The 18,630-nt window shown below is 39.6% G+C and overlaps 1 protein-coding gene across 7 annotated transcripts in view; it reads left to right on the top strand.

Moving 5' to 3' along the window:
* IGF2BP2 (insulin like growth factor 2 mRNA binding protein 2) overlaps positions 1-18,630 on the top strand; it is a 163,778-nt gene that overhangs the window by 119,727 nt on the left and 25,421 nt on the right. For 6 of the 7 annotated variants that reach the window (XM_004003071.5, XM_015092510.3, XM_042233496.2 and 3 more), the window contains exons 3-9: positions 2,768-2,816; positions 3,741-3,792; positions 6,713-6,776; positions 9,497-9,769; positions 11,640-11,774; positions 15,862-15,984; positions 16,338-16,473. In XM_004003071.5, coding sequence (XP_004003120.1) covers positions 2,768-2,816; positions 3,741-3,792; positions 6,713-6,776; positions 9,497-9,769; positions 11,640-11,774; positions 15,862-15,984; positions 16,338-16,473 — 832 coding nt within the window. The remainder of the gene's footprint in view (positions 1-2,767; positions 2,817-3,740; positions 3,793-6,712; positions 6,777-9,496; positions 9,770-11,639; positions 11,775-15,861; positions 15,985-16,337; positions 16,474-18,630) is intronic. The other variant, XM_042233517.2, reaches the window with a different exon arrangement.

Below are 18,630 nucleotides of genomic sequence, written 5' to 3' on the forward strand. Positions count from 1 at the left end.
AAAGCAGCTTTAGTAGGAGTTTTAATTGTTAATTTTTTAAACCAAATAAGACATGAATGTATGCTCATTTTTACAAAAAGCAAACAAACCAGAACTAAAATAAAAAGTACATGTCTCATTTTGCCAACTAAATGTTTGTAGCTACCTTTTTCTTTACATATACACACATTTAATGACATGTAGTTTTGTTTTCCACTCTTGTAAAATAGGATCAGCCTAATCTGTAACTAGCTCTCATCTTACAATATTTTAAGATGAGTGTCCTATGACCACGGACATATGTCTACTTCATTCTTTTGGACAGCTGTGTGATGTTCCATATTATAGCTGTACTATGGTTTACTTATTCATCTCCCTGATGGTGGATATTCAGATGATTTTCATTCTTTGTCAGAACAAAGCATTAGTATCTGTCTTTATTCAAATCTTTGTGTCTGTGCACAAGTTTCTTCCAGTAGGATTTCTCTTGAATTCTTGGTTAGCAGTTGGAGTCAGTGTTTATTTATACTTGGAGATAACGAAAGTATTTTTCTTAGAAATACTCAATTTTTCCTGCAAATTATGCTGCCTTTTCTATAAATAGTTAGGCTTGTGACATCCTTTGTGGAGCATTCCATGGAGCCACTGTATGGGATGGTGTCAGCAATTTTATTATAAACTCTTGCCAAAGGCAGTGTCAGAAATGAGCCTACATAGCACAGAAGTAGAAATTAGTTCTTGATTCTTTTTTCTCCTTCCTATCCTGACACAAGATTATAGAGATTCTACAGAGTGGCTTATATAGTATAGTCATTTAAGCAGCTGTGGTAAAACATGAATGCATTCTTATTTTTTTTTTAAATAAGATGGAATTAGGATATGGGATCTGGAAGAGAGGGATGGCCTTCCCTTAATTTAATAAAAACAATCTGAGAAAACAGGAGCCCCTCAGATCTTTAATTGTTTGTTTCTTATTTCCTCTGCCTATGCACTTCTCTGTCTCTCTCCTTTTTCTCTCTGCGTGAATTGTAACATTGCTTTCTGTGGCTGTGGCCCAGATTAAAGCGGTGGAGAAATTTGTGACCACATAGAGCGACTGTTTGGTACCTCTGACACAAAGGAGAGGAAAAGTAATGGGGCACACTTTGGCTGCCGCATCTCCACTCTTGCAACCCCCGAAGGGGATTTTTATGGGATCTCAGTGCCAAATCTTTCCAGTGACATGACCTCGCCAACATTGAAATGTGATTTGTGTTTTCCTTCCAAGATCTAGGATGTAATTCAAAGATAGAAAAATTCTTCTCTTCTTGTTTCTGTTCTTTTTTCTATCTAATTTAAAAGCTTAGGTAAAAACAAGAAATGATCTAAATCAGAGTTATCAGACCAGTAAGATGTCTTGGGAAAAGAGAAAGATCTTCTGAATAAAAAGGCAGGAGAAGGATTTCCCTGGTGGTCCAATGCTTCCAATGCAGGGGGTGTGGGTTCAATCTCTAGTCAGGGAACTAAGATCCCACATGCATCAAGGCCTAAAAAAAAAGGCAGAAGGTCCAAATATCCAACAGTAGGGTTGGGCTAGGCGGTGCTAGTGGTAAAGAACCCACCTGCCAATACAGGAGACATAAGGGACGAGGGTTTGATCCCTGGGTTGGAAAGACCCCTTGGAGGAGGGCATGGCAACCCACTCCACTATTCTTGCCTGGAGAATCCCATGCACAGAGGAGCCTGGCAGGCTACAGTCCATAGGGTTGCAAAAAGTCAGACATGACTAAAGCAACTTGTCACACACACAAGTGCACTTTGGGGCATCCAACATGTGTAGAGTAGAATGAGGATGCTCTCTCTCTGCCAATGTATCAATAGAAAGATATTACTGTTAGGTGAAGAAAAACAAGATGCAGTGAGTGTGTAGAATATGCAAATACTTCTCTAAGAAAAGGGGAAAACAAGAATGTATATTTGGATTTACTAGTATTTGCATAAGGAGACTGAAGGTTACACAAGCAATGAGTAAGACTGTTCATGGAATGCCTCTTTAAAGTGTCCTAATTTTTGAATTAGGACTGTATGACCTACTTAGAAATAAAAAATAATTTTTTAAAAGGAAATTCTGAGGTGTTAGCAAAGATCTTGTTTAAACCCACTGTATATGTGACTTGACTTCTCATAGGTACCTTTTAGGGGAGGGTCAGTTGCAGGACCATGTATTTTGAGGAGAAAGGGAATAATCTATAATTATAACATATATGGCAATTTAAATTCTAACTAATTTTCGTAGGAAATTGAAATGGTAGATTTGCATCTAAACTGTTTAGCTTGTTCAGACTTCTTAGGTTTGTTCTTAATTTTTTTCTTCAAAGTAATTGAAAACTGTAAAACAAGATGCTCTTTTGTTTTTTAATTTTTAATGATTTACAATATTACATTAGTTTCAGGTATACAGCGTAGTGATTCAGTTTTTTTCTGGTTTTGTTTTTTTTTTTAGATTATATTCCATTGTAGCTTATTACAAAATGTCAGGTGTGATTCCCTATGCTATACAGTAGAACATTATGTAATGACAAAGGGATTAAAACAAGAAGAGGATATCATATTTATTAACATATATGCTCCCAATATAGGATCACCTAAATACATAAAGCAAATACTAACAGATGGGCAGGGTTGATGATTAGCTTAAAGCAAGATGTTCTTGATTCACGATCAGAACCCCTTGCTGAGGCCTTGGTTAACATGTGAGAAAGTGTGGTATTAAGCCTGTTTGTTGTGTCTGTGCTTTTATTTTCTACAGGAGCAGGAAAATTCAGATTCGAAACATCCCTCCTCACCTGCAGTGGGAGGTAGGCCAATGAATTTCTGTATTAATTATCTTCCTGCTCTCTGTCTTCATTTGCCTTTTGTCCCTTTGTTATAGTTCCCTTTCACGTTTAGGAGTTAGAGGTCTTCAGCACCTTAATGGGAATGATCTGCCCTGAGTTTGGGGTCAGAGTCGTCCCTTTTGTTGTGCTGGATATACACTTTGATCCCTTATGTTCTGTCTTCTCGGGAACCCAGCACCAACAGACAAACTAAACAAAATAAATGCCTTGCTTGTGATTTTTATCCCATGATTTTAGAAAAGATTTTTACCTTTCTAAGTTATGATTTGGGAGGAAATAAATGGAAAATCAATAAGAAAAGAAGGTTCTTTGTTAGTTTGGGCAAGTGTTTTGTTTATTTTGAATTGATTGTTGTGAATAACAGTTAAGGCATATTTTCAGAGTTGTAAAATTTCTTACAAGATTGTTACCTTAAAATAAGATAGAATATGAGGAGTAGCCTTATTGCCTCATTTAAAGGCACACTGCCCCATGTTCCCCAAAACGGAATCAAAATAGACTTAAAGGAAATAGAATGTTTTGGCTAACATTTTTGTTACCTTAAGGGAAAAAAAACCCACTTTTTATTGTGGAAAATTTTGAGCATGTATATATCTCATTGCTTCATAAAATAAGGCGATCGCTAAAGGAAATCTGATGGAAGAATGGTTAAATCTTTCAGAAAGGAGAAGTGCTTTTTGTACATTAGTCTGCTTCTCATTTTGAAAGCAAATGGGCTCTAACCATCATGAACGTGATTGTTAACAATTACTAAGAAAACTGTTGTGTTTCCTCAGTGAAGAGACTACTCGGGAGCCAATAAGCAAATGAAAGCCCTGTATATCCATTCATTTCTCGCTGTTTTTATGAAGACCTGAAATTCTGACAGTGAAGCTTCTTTTTCAGGTGTTGGATGGACTTTTGGCTCAGTGTGGGACAGTGGAGAACGTGGAGCAAGGTAATAAGTGCTGAAATTAGCCTGTTGAATTTTGAGAGGAATATTGCCTGGTAACTTTTTTAGGTTGGGTCAAATCCAAGGACAAATAAGTTTAAATTCCACTGAAGCAAGCTTCCTAGAGTGTATGTTTGTATATCTGCATGTATGTAAGAAATGTCTGTATCTGTCTTTCCATATCTATTTATTCAAAGAATGGTTTTCAGACTATATTTCTTATACTCTGTAATGTACTCAAGCACTGGACAAATTGCTGTCAGGATGGGGGAAGCTTAATTCATTTGGAAGTAACTGTATTTATACTATGACAACTTTCTTCTTCCTGATTAAGAACAACATACCCCTGATGTCTTGGGCTGTTTTTCAAGGTGTAGGACTCCTACACCATTATCACCTGCAGCACTTGGGAAAATGCAGTTTCCTGGGGCTCACCGTAGACAGATTGACAAAGTAAGACTCTCTGGGGGAAGAAGTCATGAAACTATGTTTTAAACAGTCACTTCCAAGTGATTTTTGTGTGTATTCATTTGAGAGCCTCTGTCTTGGGAACAGTGTTGTAAATCCCCAGAAAATGTATATTCTTTTTCCTGGCACTTTATTTTTACCTTCTAAAACATTTACCTTTACAGACAGTGAAGTCATACATAACTGTTAATATTCACTTAGGAAAAAAGCCACAGAAAATGCATTTTCTCATATGCAGTCTGTCTGCTAGTATAGTTAATATAATAGTTTTTAAAGCAGTAATTATTCAGATGCTCTATACTCCATGAGTATTAAAAATATTATTATTCAGTTTCATGCTTCTGGCTGCCCATCCCCAAATTGGGAGATAGGCCCACCAAGGTAAAGGGAAAGAGCCAGAAAGAAGACATGATTTATAAGGATTCTGTGTTCTCAGTTCTTGTTATTTCCCTCAAATGGAAGACATTCTAGTAAGAATTGGATGTTGTAGGCAAGATGACCTTCCAGACATGAACCTGTACAAGTTACTAGCTAAGACCATGTTATAAACTCAGGACAGTGCCATGCAAGGCAGAAATACTCCAGGCCCCTGGGGCAGACCACAGCTCCAGGAGCACCTGTGCCCTCAAGAGCACCCTAGTTGCCTCATGACTGTAGGGTAGAAGTGTTGGGCTGTTGTTTTGTTCTGTTTCATAGGTAATTCCTGATTCAGCAGGAAAGCATTCTGCAGGAGAATTTTAAGAATCTTTATAGAGCTTTCATGTCCAATGAAATAAAGTATTTGAATGGAGTTCAGTTCCTCCTAGAATCACAGGTCTGATTTCCTGAAGACAGATGTCTTTGAAGAACAAAGAATATAAATAAGAACGAATCTGAGACTTTTAGTGGGTAGCTTTATTCAGGAGGTTCAAACCCAGCCCCTTTGTCCTTTTTGGGTCTGCAGCTTCATCTGTTGCACTCCAAAGTGTAACTCTGGGACCTAGTAGCATTCAGGGTGTCAACTCCGAGAGAGGGTGGTTGTGGGTGCACATGGCCTATTTTGCGCTGAGAGGTGCAGTCCTGTGAGGACCTCTGTGCTAGAAAGCAACACGAACCTCCGAGGCCGAGGCCAGGACTGGTTTCAGTGTTGGTGACCCATACGTCTCAATGGCAGTTCCTTCCTGAGGAGTATGTACCCCTCCCCATAAGCGCTGCAGCTGCTTTGAAGTTATTGGATAACAGTAACCGTTAACCTTTTTGGAAATCATATGGAAATTATAAGACAGAAAAATCCACGTCCCCACAGATTTGAATATTTGCAGGGAAGTGGGGAGGGTGAGTATAGGATTCCTGAAGCTCTAACATGGGTTCAAAATTAAGAATCCTTGCACTAGAGGGTTTTATTATTACTTTGAAAAGCAGCTCTAGTGTGGTTTTCTTGAATTATGCTCTGCTTAATGCTGTTAATTCCAAGTCTCCTAATAGCTTAAATGTTTTAATGGAGAAGATTTTGAATTAGTCATGTCTGTTGATTTTGGGGAAACCAATATACTTTTGATCTAAGTTTACTGACTTGGATGGAGAAAGTTTTGTCCTGTCTTTTGAATTCATTTTTAACACCTGACTTTGGAAGAAGCTCTATCAATTATTAATCAAGATAAACCAACTCACAAGAGTGATACCTTGTTAGCCACTCTTAGAGTTTATATGTTCTCCTCTTTAGCCAAGTGGGTTGGAATTGCCAGTTTTCTTGATTCATTGTACACAGTTACTAGATTTAACTCACACAGTCAGATTCAGTCAAAGTGGAACAAATATTGTAATAGTTCAACCTTGTCCATGAACAAACAATTAAAATACTTTCTTATTATTTTATATATATACCCAATTATTTAAAAATTATAGCAGATAAAACTGGTAGTGGTACAGTAAATTAATACAAACTTCTTGGAGAGTAATTTGAAAATAACCATTAAAAAGCATTATGTTCTTTTTACCCAATTATTTTTCTTCTAAATGACACTAAAAATAAGTAATTCAGAAGAACACAAATCAAGTGGTATTTGCAACAGTGGTGATTTTTACCAACAGTCTTCAGAGAGCAAATACTGAGAACAACCATTTGTCAACAATTAAGGAATGGTTAGGCAAAAATCATGGCCCATTTGCTTGCTGCAATTTTATGTAGACATTAAAAATGAAAAATCCAAAGAAACTGTGCATAAACATATACACATGCAGAAGTGTTGAAAATAAGTAGAAAATACAGCTTTAAGTTACATATACAATTGATTACAAATGTGTATATTCAATTGATTGTAAATTACTATGAGTGCACATGAATAAACATAGAATTCAAATAACTCTAAAGAGTTTGAACAATGAGATTTTTGTGCATTTCTCTCTATTTACATTGAGCCAGAGGGCTACACCTTTTTTTTTTTTTTCTGTGACAATGTAGTTTTTGCTTCTTTCCTAGTCAACACAGACACAGAAACTGCCGTTGTCAACGTCACATATGCAACAAGAGAAGAAGCTAAAACGTAAGTGGATTTAGCTTATTTCCCTTTAAATCTGGGCTGGGGAATGCCGGGGAAGCTTGTCGTTGGATTCCACTGAATCCTGTGTTTATAAACCTTTTCTGAAAAGATGCAGATCTTTGACGCATCAGTAGTACTGGTGCAGTTGCTGAGCCATGTCCAACTCCGTGTGACCCCATGGACTGTAGCCCGCCAGGCTCCTCTGTCCGTGGGATTCTCCAGGCAAGGATACTGGAGTGGATTGCCATTCCTTTCTCCAGGGGATCTTCCCAACCCAGGGACTGAACCCAGGTCTCTCACATTGCAGGTGGATTCTTTACCATCTGAGCCACCAGGGAATGCAGATCTTTGACACATCCATAGTGCCCCAGGGAATTTATACCAGGGTATCTGTTTGTTGACTGTACAGAGATTTTTATCTTGAAAAATGTTGAGCCTTGGCATCAAAACCAAGGTGGGAGCTGTATCTTGAAACAGTCAGGAGTAGAGCACACCACATCTCTGACGTTGTGTCCCCTAGAGTCTGCTTTGACAACTGGAAGCCATTTTGACCTGGAGCTTTCTCCATGCACCATGAGGAAAAAGCCCAAGCCTGTTTCTGTCCACACTCATTGGGTGAATGCTGAAACTTCCTTTTCCCTCTATGAATATTAGAAGAGGGGTTCACCTCTGTGACATCAGCCCAAGGGAGCATTGTCATCTTGGACTGGTTCATCAAAGAAGACCTGGCTCGGGCTCTTCTTCCTATTCACATTCACATCCCAACCCCACTCATGGCTACATTGCTTCAGTGATGGTTAATCGTGAGCTTGGCTGTTAACACATATGGGATTGAATATTTTAAAAACAACAACAAAAACAAGTTCCTTTTTGTAGAAGGCCCATGAAGTGCCTGTCAGGTCCTCATAACTAGAATTATGGTCACACGTGGTCATGCTTTATGGAGGTGGCATAATATTCATATTGGTTATACATCCCAGAATTAGTGTTTTTTTCCAAGGTTTCCACATCCATGAATGCGTATTTAACCCATTCTCATACCACTAGTTTTCAAAATGTTAATTTTGCATTGAAAAAGGCACCAGTCATTTGCTGTTAGCTTTTTGAACATTTTTAAAATTAATTTTATATATTCTTTTGGCTGTGCTGGGTCTTCTTTGCTGCACAGTCTTTTTTCCCTAGTTGTGACAAATGGGGGCTGCTCTATAGTTGTGGTGTGCCAGCTGCTTTTGGCGGTGGCTGCTTTTGTTGCAGAGCACAGACTCGAGGGCACTCAGGCTTCAGTAGTCGCGGCTCCCAGGCTCTAAATCACAGGTTCAGTAGTTGTGATGCATGGGCTTAGTTGCTCTGCAGTGTGTGGATCTTCCCCGATCAGGGCTCAAACCCATGCCTCCTGCATTGGCAGGCAGACTCTTTACCTCTGAGCCACCAGGGAAGCCCTGCTATTGACTTTTGCACATGGATATAAGCAGGACACATTTACTAACAGCTCACCTTTACAGTTTTTGTCTAGCTGCTACTTAGATAGGACTTTTGTACATAATATTACTTTGCTGCTTTTATTGAATTCACAAAGTGCTGCTTTGTAATAAACTTGCAAACCCTATGGACTCTCTGGTGGCCCAGTGGCTAGGACGCTGCACTCCTAATACAGGGGGCCCAGGTTCTGTCCCTGGTCAGGGAACTAGATCCCACATGTCACAACTGAGGGTTTGCACGCCACAACTAAGAGTTCACATACAGCAACTAAAGACTGAAGATCCTGCATGCCTCAGCTAGCACCTGATGCAGTCAAATAAATAAATATTTAAAAAATTGCAAACCCTAAATAGTAACCTTATAGAATAGGGTTAATTTTTTTCAGATACTGCCAAAAACATGTGGAAAAAATTGCTCCACTTCATGTATCGTTTTTAAGATACAATTTATCAAATTGATAAATCTTTTAAAATAAGTTGTATTTCTGAGGTGTCAAGGAAACAAATGCTCTCTGAACTGCTATGGGATAATAAATGTTGAAACCTTTCCAGAAGGACCCAGGGCAATACTTAAGATGTTAGAATTCTGCCTGCTCTCCATTAGGAAATTCCATTAGGAATTTGTCCTGTGTGTAAAGTTGTAATTGCAGAGATACCCATAACAACACTATTGCAACAGTAAAAGATTTGGAGTGTATGTATATATATATACAGCAGTAGAGAATACGTTGCAGAAATGATGGCAAATCAATAGAATGTTAACCAGTAAAAATTAAATTTCAGGATATTTAGTCACTTAGAAAACTAGAGTATCAACTATTTTTAAAGGTTATAAAGTAGTATGTTTGGTATTAATCCATTTGTATAAATAATAATATATTTAAGAAAGACATAGGATGGACTAGGATGTTTTTCTCATTTGTGCTTATCTACTGCTGGCTTTTCAGTAATAACTATACTACAGTTGACATTTTTGAGTCTGTCTACAGTTTTTGATACAGCCTTAAGTGGTTAAAAAAGAAAGCAGGACAACAAATTGTATATCAGACCAGACCTATACTTGGTGATTCCTTGTTAACCACCCTCTGTGAAAGAGCAAAGATGGCGTGTGTTTTGCTCATGGCTGCGTCCTCAGTGCTGAGGATGGCGCACTCGTAGGCAATTAGCAAAGGAGAGTGAATGAACTAGTCCTGACCCTGGCATCATGGATCTCTAACAAAGCCCACTTCCCCTGCTGCATTTCAGAGCCATCGAGAAGCTAAGCGGGCATCAGTTTGAGAACTACTCCTTCAAGATTTCCTACATCCCGGATGAAGAGGTGAGCTCCCCTTCGCCCCCTCAGCGAGCCCAGCGTGGGGACCACTCTTCCCGGGAGCAAGGCCATGCCCCTGGGGGCTCTTCTCAGGCCAGACAGATTGATTTCCCGCTGCGGATCCTGGTCCCCACCCAGTTTGTTGGTGCCATCATCGGAAAGGAGGGCTTGACCATAAAGAACATCACTAAGCAGACCCAGTCCCGGTACGTGCCTCCGGGGCTTCCTTTGCTTCGTTCTGAGGGGTCCCCTGAGTGCTGGTGGGTCCCGGCCATTCCCAGGTTGCTATTGCTTGCATCAGCAGTGGGGGGCTGTGCTGGATGGGACAGTGGCTTCTTTAAACAGAACTACTAACAGACTAACACAGAACCCAGGGGCCTTCATGAGCTTTCGTGCCAATGTCCTAAAGGTCATACCTGAAACACTAATAATTCATGAAAAAAGGTACTAATGACCTCACAGTCACGAATTGTTCTCCTAAGCTCTCTGATGTCTGTGAATACATCTACATATTTTTAAAACAACAGAGGTATGGGGCTGAACTTAATGGGATCCTAGAACCCACTTGCCTTAGCTCTCGCCTCCTCTCCTGAGTCAGAGCCCAGGGTGATAGTCATTCTTTGAGACCACCTAGGGAGTCTCACAAACAGCTTCATAAAGGCAACGGGTGAGTCACTGCTACATTGAGCAAGAAATAAAGTACATTATTAGCCTTATGTTTAGTCTTCTGTCTGCTTAAGGAGACTGACTCGGTAGTAAGAGTTGTAGTGGATAAAGTAACTTGTGAGGTTGTTGATTTTTTTATGTTCCGAAGACCACAGCATGATAAAATGAACAAAGCACAGGACTTGAAAACAAAGACCCTTGTTCAAATTTTCCCCACTTAATAGCTATATAAGCTTAGAAAAAATTTTAAGCTTTCTGAGCATCAACAGCTTCTTCTATAATCTAGGAGTAGTATGAGAATTAGGACAGTCAGACAGATTGAATGAAATAATTATTGTGAAAGCACTAAAATGATAAAGCACCAAATTACAAGTATTAGTTTTTTATATTCCTAATGCATTTTACTCAGGTCATTGAGGCTTTTATAACCTGAAAGAGAAAAAGCTGTTTTCTTCAAAGTATCTGAGTTATTTCCAGAAAGTGGACAATTACATGAATCCCAGGGTTTATAATCATAGGAGTGAAGTGATAAGATAGTAGTCAGAGGAAGTACTATGTGATGTTTCTTTTGTTTTAAAATCAGTCCCCTTTTATCCCTGTAAGTCTACTTCCCTGAGAAAGTGATTTTTATTTGTATGTCTTTTTGTTCCAATTTGAGGTGACTTTATAAATGTAGCAAGTTTAAATAGAAGTGAAGTTAATTCTCAAAAGTGTGTGCCTACTTTTTTAGAAATAGGCCCCAAACTTGGATTTGGGCTTCCAACAACCAAAGTAAAAAAGGATACAATTAATTATGTGATTTTGAAAGTTAACAAAAACAAGTAGAGCCACAACTACCCAAAGAAGTCTGATAAAGTCATCAAGCTTTGGAGCCATTAGTTTTAAGAGTCTGGAAGAAGGCAGGCTGCCAGTGGCAAAGAAACCAAAAACTTAGGCAGAGAAAGGGCATGCCTCTGTTTTCTATCCACACTCAGATATATAAAGCTTGCTTGAATTTGGTGTTTAGAGTTGGATTAACATATGGCTTTTAAAAGCTGCAATCAGTTCAGAGACTGGCACTGTGCCAATGTGCAGTATTATCCTGCTCACTTTTAAGATCATTTGAAAGACTACACAAAATAGTTCATTTACCAAACTGGCTTCATTACCACATTGGCTTGGTGCCTTTGTCCAATAGCACTCCTGTAAGAAATATTCCTTTCTAAGTGGAGCTGCAAAGAATTCAGGTTTGGCCCAAGACCTTCTGCACTGCTTGCTGCCTTCTTGGAGAATGGCATTGGTTGCAAATGTGCTAATGACACTTATTGTCTGTCTGTGTCCTTGCTGTACATTGGCCAGTGCAACACTTTCTTGGACTAGGGTCCAGTGCCAGATGACGCTGTGCTATGGCTCCTGATTCTTTTCCTGCAGGGTAGACATCCATAGGAAGGAGAACTCTGGGGCTGCAGAGAAGCCCGTCACCATCCATGCCACCCCAGAGGGAACCTCTGAAGCATGCCGCATGATTCTTGAAATCATGCAGAAAGAGGCTGATGAGACCAAACTGTAAGTTTGCATGCAATGCCCAGACCGCTCAACAGAAAAGAAGATTAGGTTCTCATTCATTTAACCCAGGAAAGTTTTCAAAGAGCTGTAAATCTGTTTCTCAGTTAAAGGGAGCAGGGGAAGGATTAATTTTCAGGTATTCGTTCCATAGAGACTACAATGGGAAATAGATCTTTTATGTTTACAATGTGGCTATTTCTCTACTTGCACGTTTCTCTTGGTGATCCTAATGCTTCTGTCACTCACTGGCAGTAATTATTGATGGGAACATAACCGTGTTGTCCAATGCGTATGCTAATGGAAATGTTCTGTATTTGCACTGTTCACTATAATAACCACTAGCCAAATGTTGCTGTTGAGTGCTTGAAATGTGACAAGTGCAGTGGAGGTACTGAATGTTTTAACTTGATCCGTTCAGATTTAAGTAGTCACATGTATGGCTAGTGGCCATCATATTGGATGGGGCAGATTCAAAAACTACATTTGCACCAAAACCATCAAAAGGGTTTTGCTCCTAAGCCCCTTGGACTCTTAAGCTTGGATTATGTTTCCTTAAATAGTAGAAACTGGTATCTGAGTGGCTATTTTATTCTTTTTTCTTGTATCTCCTTTGTCCATTTCTTTCACAAAATATTGCTTAGGATTTCTGTTGTACCAATTTGAATGACAAATACAGTTCATAATAACTTGTATAATGTAGTAATACCAATTTATTAATTTGTATTATAAACAAATTAATGGTAATAGAATAGATAATATAATAAAAAAGGCTCTATGTAAGTCTGGCAAAATCCACTTATAGGTATGGATTGTGGCAGTTTTATAAAGAAGCAGTGAGGGATGAATTGAATAAAAAACTAATTTATTTTCAAACAGTGTCAAATAATAGTGTTCTAAAACCAAGGAGATGAGAGTAGTTCTTAAAAGAAAAACATTGCAAATTCTTAGGCTTCATGAGGAACTCTAACATTTTACTTACGAATTACTTACTATTTGGGACTTGTGGAATCCCCCAAATGCTGTGACTTAATTTAAAGAAGCCCCTCTCTCATCCAAATTATTGAGAACTTTATAAATGTTACCCTCCTTGGCCCTTTAAATTAGGTGTCATCATCTTGCAATATTTTAAAGAATCAAAAAGACTGCTAAATAAATTGGATTTTTAAAGTATTTATGTAGAGCCAAGATAGAGTTTGAATATCTTTGAAATCTGCATTTTTTTTTTTTTTTTAATGAGGCACCGTAGCCCCTGTGCTAGGGGCTGAAGCTACAACTCTGAGCAAGATCCAGTTCCGTTTTTTTTCTTTTAATTCAGTGTGAGACATCTGCTAAACAAACAATTACACCAGTAAGTAATTAAGCACAGCTATGATAAGTGCTACTGTGGAAAACAACTGCAGGTAACTGGAGGCCCTAATCAAGGCTTTACAGAGACAGAAAGAGATTTAGGGATTTCAGAGAAAGCTTTCCTGTGTAAGTGACATTTCAGCTGATCCCTGAGGAAGATGAGTAGGAGATGGAGAATGGAGGAGAAGAGGGATCCTAAACTTTCCTTTTATTCATTTATGTGCATGTTTGGTCTTGTCTGACTCTTTGCAACCCCATGGACTATAGCCTGCCAGCCTCCTCTCTGTTCATGGGATTTTTCCAGCAGGGATACTGGAGTAGGTTGCCATTTCCTCCTCCAGAAGATCTTCCTGACCCAGAGATTAAACCCATGTCTCCTGCATTGCGGCCAGATCCTTTACCACTTAGCCATTCATTTACCAAATATTTATTGAGTACATACTATGTGCCAAGCACTGTTCTGTGTCCAGTGAACAAAGCTGACAAAAAATCCTGCCCTCTGTAAGTCACATTCTAATGGAGCGTCTTCAAGCATCCCTTTGTTTTGAGGCTCTTGTAGTGCATCTGTTAGATGCTTTTGGTCTCAAGTAACAGAAAACATAACGAATGGCTTAAGTAATAAACAGTTTTGTTGTCCCATAATTAGAAGTCCTTACTATGTGAGAATGACCGCAGGGTCAGCTGAATCATAGCCTCAAAGGCCCATGACTTTTCTTTCTGTTTTACTTTCTTCAGTGTATCTGATATGCCTTTTCTTTTATCGATTGAGGTGATCATGTGGGTTTTGTCTTTCATTCTGTTAATATATTATATTAATTTTTGTATGTTGAACCATCTTTTCATTTCAACTTAAAAGACTCCTTAAGCATTTCTGGTAGAACTGGTCTAGGAGTAATGAGCTCCTTTGACTTTTGTTTATCTGGAAAAGTCTTAATTTTCCTATCATTTTCAAAGACAGTTTTGCTAGATACAGTATTCTTGGTTGATAGTTTTTTCTTTCTGTGCTTTGAGTATGTCATCCTGTTCCCTTCTGTCTTGCAGATTTCTGCTTAGAACTCCAACTGTAATCTTATGGAAACTTTCTTGTATGTTACTAATCACTTTTCTCATGCTGCTTTCAAGATCTTCTCTTTGAGTTTAGACACCTAGGTTATAATATGTCTCAGTGTGATTGTCTGTTGGTTTATCCCAGGTGGATGTTCTTGAAGTTTCTTAAATCTGTATGTCCATTTCTTTCCTCAGATTTGGAAAGTTTTCTGCCTATTTCCTGGTCTCTCCCTTGTCTCTCTCTCTATCCTTCTGTGACTCCAATGACACATTTCTTGTTCGATTTGATAGTGTTCCATAGCCCATTATCCTGTCTCTACTTTTTTTAAATTCTTTTTTCTCTCTTCACTTGATGATTTCACATGACTGATATTCAAGTTTTCTGAGTCTGTCTTCTGCCTGATCATATCTGCTTTTGAATCCCTTTAATATCTCAGTTACATTTTCAACTCTATTATTTCTGTTAGGTTGTTTTTGCATGGTTTCTTTTTCTTTGTTGATATTCTCACTTTGTTCATGCATCACCTTCCTGATTTCATTTAGTTGTTTGTATTCTCATTTAGGTCATTGAGCATCTCTATGATCACTATTTTAAAGTCTGTCAAGTAGCTCATAGATCTGCATTTCTTTAGGGTCAGTTTCTGGAGTTTTATTTTGCTCCTTATTAGACCATGTTTCTATTTCTTTCTCTGGCTTATAATTTTTTTTTTGCTGGAATTTGGGCATCAGAAAAAGCAATCACCTCTCAGAATCTTTGCATACTGGCTTTGTTCAGGGGAAGACCTTCACTAATCAGCCTGGCTGGAGGTTTTAGGACCTCTCAAACCATTTCTGATTTCTTTCTCCTCCTGGCTTCTGACTGTGGAACTGCAGCTCTAACACACTATACACTTCTGTTTTCAGCAGCTGGCAGCTCCCTAAGTTAGGAGAGACAGAAACCTATCTCGCAGGCAGCCCCCAGGCAAGCCAGAATGTTGGACTCATTGTCCAGTCCTTCGTTTCTGTCCCAGGGGAGGGGCCTTGGGGTGGAGGATCTCCTCTGTTTCCCTTTGCTATGCTGTGTAGGAGAAGGAGCACGAAAGGCATACCAAACGCCACAAAACTACTTACTCCTTTTGCTGGAATCCCTTTTCGGTTTTATAAAAGCCTGGGTGGTATAGTTTCTTCCCTGATCTCTAGAGTTCTCAGAGAGTTTAGCCTATCTTTTGTTGTCAACTTGGTGTCTCTGTAGGGATAGGAGGACCTGTAGTTCTAGTCTACCATCTGACTGATGTCATTACCCCTTGTGCTTTTTTTAAGAGCAAGGAAAACCTTCCTAAAGCCACCCTGCAGACCTCTTCTGACACCTCATTGGCCAGTCTCTCTCATGACCCTATTCCCAACCAGTCACAAGAAGGGAGTAAAATTAACATGATTTGGCTTGTGTTAATCAGAATTCATGCGCTAGAGTTAGTGAGAAACCCAGCTTCTCCTAAAGCCCGTGGCCACTTGGTAGCTGAACAGAAACAGCTTCTGTTTATAAGAAATAAGAAGGGTGATAGCTCTTAACACCATGGACAGAGAAACCTTGCAGGCTATAGTCTATGGGGTTGCAAAAGAGTTGGTCATGACTTAGCTACTAAACAACAACAATAGCTCTTAAGTCAACCATTGTGTTCAACTTAGATGTCAAATTGTTGCTTGTCTCTTTTAGAGCTGAAGAGATTCCTCTGAAGATCTTGGCCCACAATGGCTTGGTTGGAAGACTGATTGGAAAAGAAGGCAGAAATTTGAAGAAAATTGAACATGAGACAGGGACCAAGATAACAATCTCATCGTAAGCCACTTGTTCCAATTAACTGTGCCCAGTAATGGAGAATGTGAGCATTTTGATATGTCCAGCTCGTTCATCTGCTTTTCCTTATAATGGGAATGTAATCATAAGATAATCGTATAATTATCTTCAGCACTGTCAAAGCAAATGCATAAGTAGTTCCCAGTCAGACCTTCTCTACTGATAACATCTAAGTCACTGCAGAGATTTGAGATAAGATGGCAGATGTTCTGTGCCACAGTGTGAGGTGAGGGAATCCATCCCTGCCTCTTCCACCAAGACTTGAGTGTGACCCTTCTAGGATTTTATTTTTCCTTTTGAAAAAAGGAAATTTTTCTCTTTTTCCTGGTGGCCAGCTTGCAGGATTTGAGCATATACAACCCTGAAAGAACCATCACTGTGAAGGGCACAGTTGAGGCCTGTGCCAGTGCCGAAATAGAGATTATGAAGAAGCTGCGTGAGGCCTTTGAAAATGATATGCTGGCTGCTAATGTAAGTGCTGACTGCTTTCTTCTCCACTGGTTTTCACGTGTGTTGTCAGGCAGGACCCACGCCTCTCTAAGAATAATTGTCGTTCGGAAAGTGAAGAAGCACTTTAGGAGTACAGAGTTACGCCTTTCTTCTTGGGGGCAAGGGCATTGGAATAATCAGGAGGCAAACTAGTAAGACATGCTAAGTACACTCGACAAGATCATGTAAAGCCATTAAAATCACAGCTTGGAAGATTTTTAAATCAGAAATTGCTTATGACATTGTTAATTAAGAAAATATACTAATATAAAAGTATATATACCTAGAGTTTTAAGTATATAAAATAATATGAGTCAAAATGACTAGAAGGCTGCATATAAAAATCACGACAGCTGTTATGTTAGAAAAGTGAGATTTCCCCCCCCCCACTTTGAAATTTTAAAAAAAACTTCTGATTTTCATCTCTCACTGATCTGTCCTTTCAGATTCTCCAATAAATGTTGTCATCCACCTCGACTCTAATAATTCTAGCAGACTGATTTGGGTTTGTCCTCCCTGTTGTTACTACCTGGTTTCAACTTTATAATGGGGAGACATCATCCTGAAATTCATTCAGAAATCTTAAAAATATTTGTCCTTTTAATCAAAAGCACAAACTCTGCTCAGAGGAGTAAATTTTTTCATTTTTTTATGATAATGATCTTTTTAGCATATGCGAAACAGGAAAGGATACTATGATAAGCTCTCATATGCCCATAATCTGGCTTCAGCAGTTTTCCATTCATGGCCTGTTTTGCTTCATTTGAACGTTCATCCACGTCCCCACTCCCAGTGGATGACTTGGAAGAAAATCCCAGACTGTAACATTTCACAGAGGACTAAATGTTGAGAAAGGACTAGGTGGTTGAAACGCAGCCCCAGCTCCCTCACTGCAGCACTTGCCATAGGACCTCCTTCCTCAGGTCAGTACTACCTTCCCGCCTCACCCCAAGTCCCACCTTAGCGGCCCACGTGATAATCGCGGGACACGGTGAGCGTGGTGAGGAGACGACTGCAGTGTGACCTTCCCTCCCCCCATTTGTGTGTATTTGTCTGTCAAAGTATCATCCACTGATCTCGTTTTCTTCTTTGGGGATCTTGATATCTTACGATTAGCTCTTTCTGTGAACACCCGGAAATGCTGCAAGGGCTCTGGGTGTTCCAGACATCTTCCCCTGAGCATGTGCCTCACTTAGGTTCATTCATGTCTGTGCTGAAGTCATGCATTGATAGGTGAATGACAAAATCACTAGATCTCACACGTGAATGGGATAAAGGCTAAGATCCTAACTCTCCCGTTCCAGACGCTCGAAAAGAAGGCAAGTTACTGGGTGACCCTAGAGCCACAGATGAGCAAAGAGAAAACGTTAGAGATTTGCTCGGTGGTCGGGGAGGCAGTGGTAGGACAGGTTGGTTACAGAACAGGGTGGGAGATACATTATCCCTCTGCCTCTGAAGGGCAGCTTGTGTGAGCATCCCCATGTTTAAATGTGAAATAAGCAAGCAAGATGATCACGAAACTGGCAGCTGAATGGTAAACAAGCCAAAATTGTGGACCATTCCAAATATGGCTAAGAGTTTATACGTGTGGTATCTTAATGAGGGGTCTGATTTTTCCCTGGATAAAGTTAGGAAGAACTATTCAGCCAACATGTTTTAATCATATTCATTCAGCAAATATTTATTGAGTACTTACTATGTACCAGGCACTGAGCTCACAGCACTAAACAAGACAGTTTCTGTCCATGAGGAAATTGTTGTCTGAAAGGCGGAGAGGCAACTACACAGGCCATTCAAATACTATGTGATGCCTGCTGTTTTAGGGGAACATGAGTGTGTTAGGAGAGCACAGAAAGGGCACCTGAGCTGAGGCCTTTGGGATGAAAGAAGGTTCCTTGAGGAGAGGACACCTAAGCTCAGGTGAAACCTGCATGATGAGTACGATGTAGCCAGGCGAGGACAGAGACAAGCAACAGTTCTTGCAGAGCAGACAATGTGTGCGGGGAATCCAGAGGGGAGAGAGGAGCAGGACTGGGCAGGGTGGGAGTGAAGGTTGGCAGGAGAGGCTGGCAAGGTGGCCTGGGTCCCCAGAAAGAGCCTCATTGCTGGGTTAAGACGTGTAGACACTCGAAGCAGCAG

The sequence above is a fragment of the Ovis aries genome, chromosome 1 (assembly GCF_016772045.2).
Source record: "Ovis aries strain OAR_USU_Benz2616 breed Rambouillet chromosome 1, ARS-UI_Ramb_v3.0, whole genome shotgun sequence".
Classification (NCBI taxonomy): domain Eukaryota; kingdom Metazoa; phylum Chordata; class Mammalia; order Artiodactyla; family Bovidae; genus Ovis; species Ovis aries.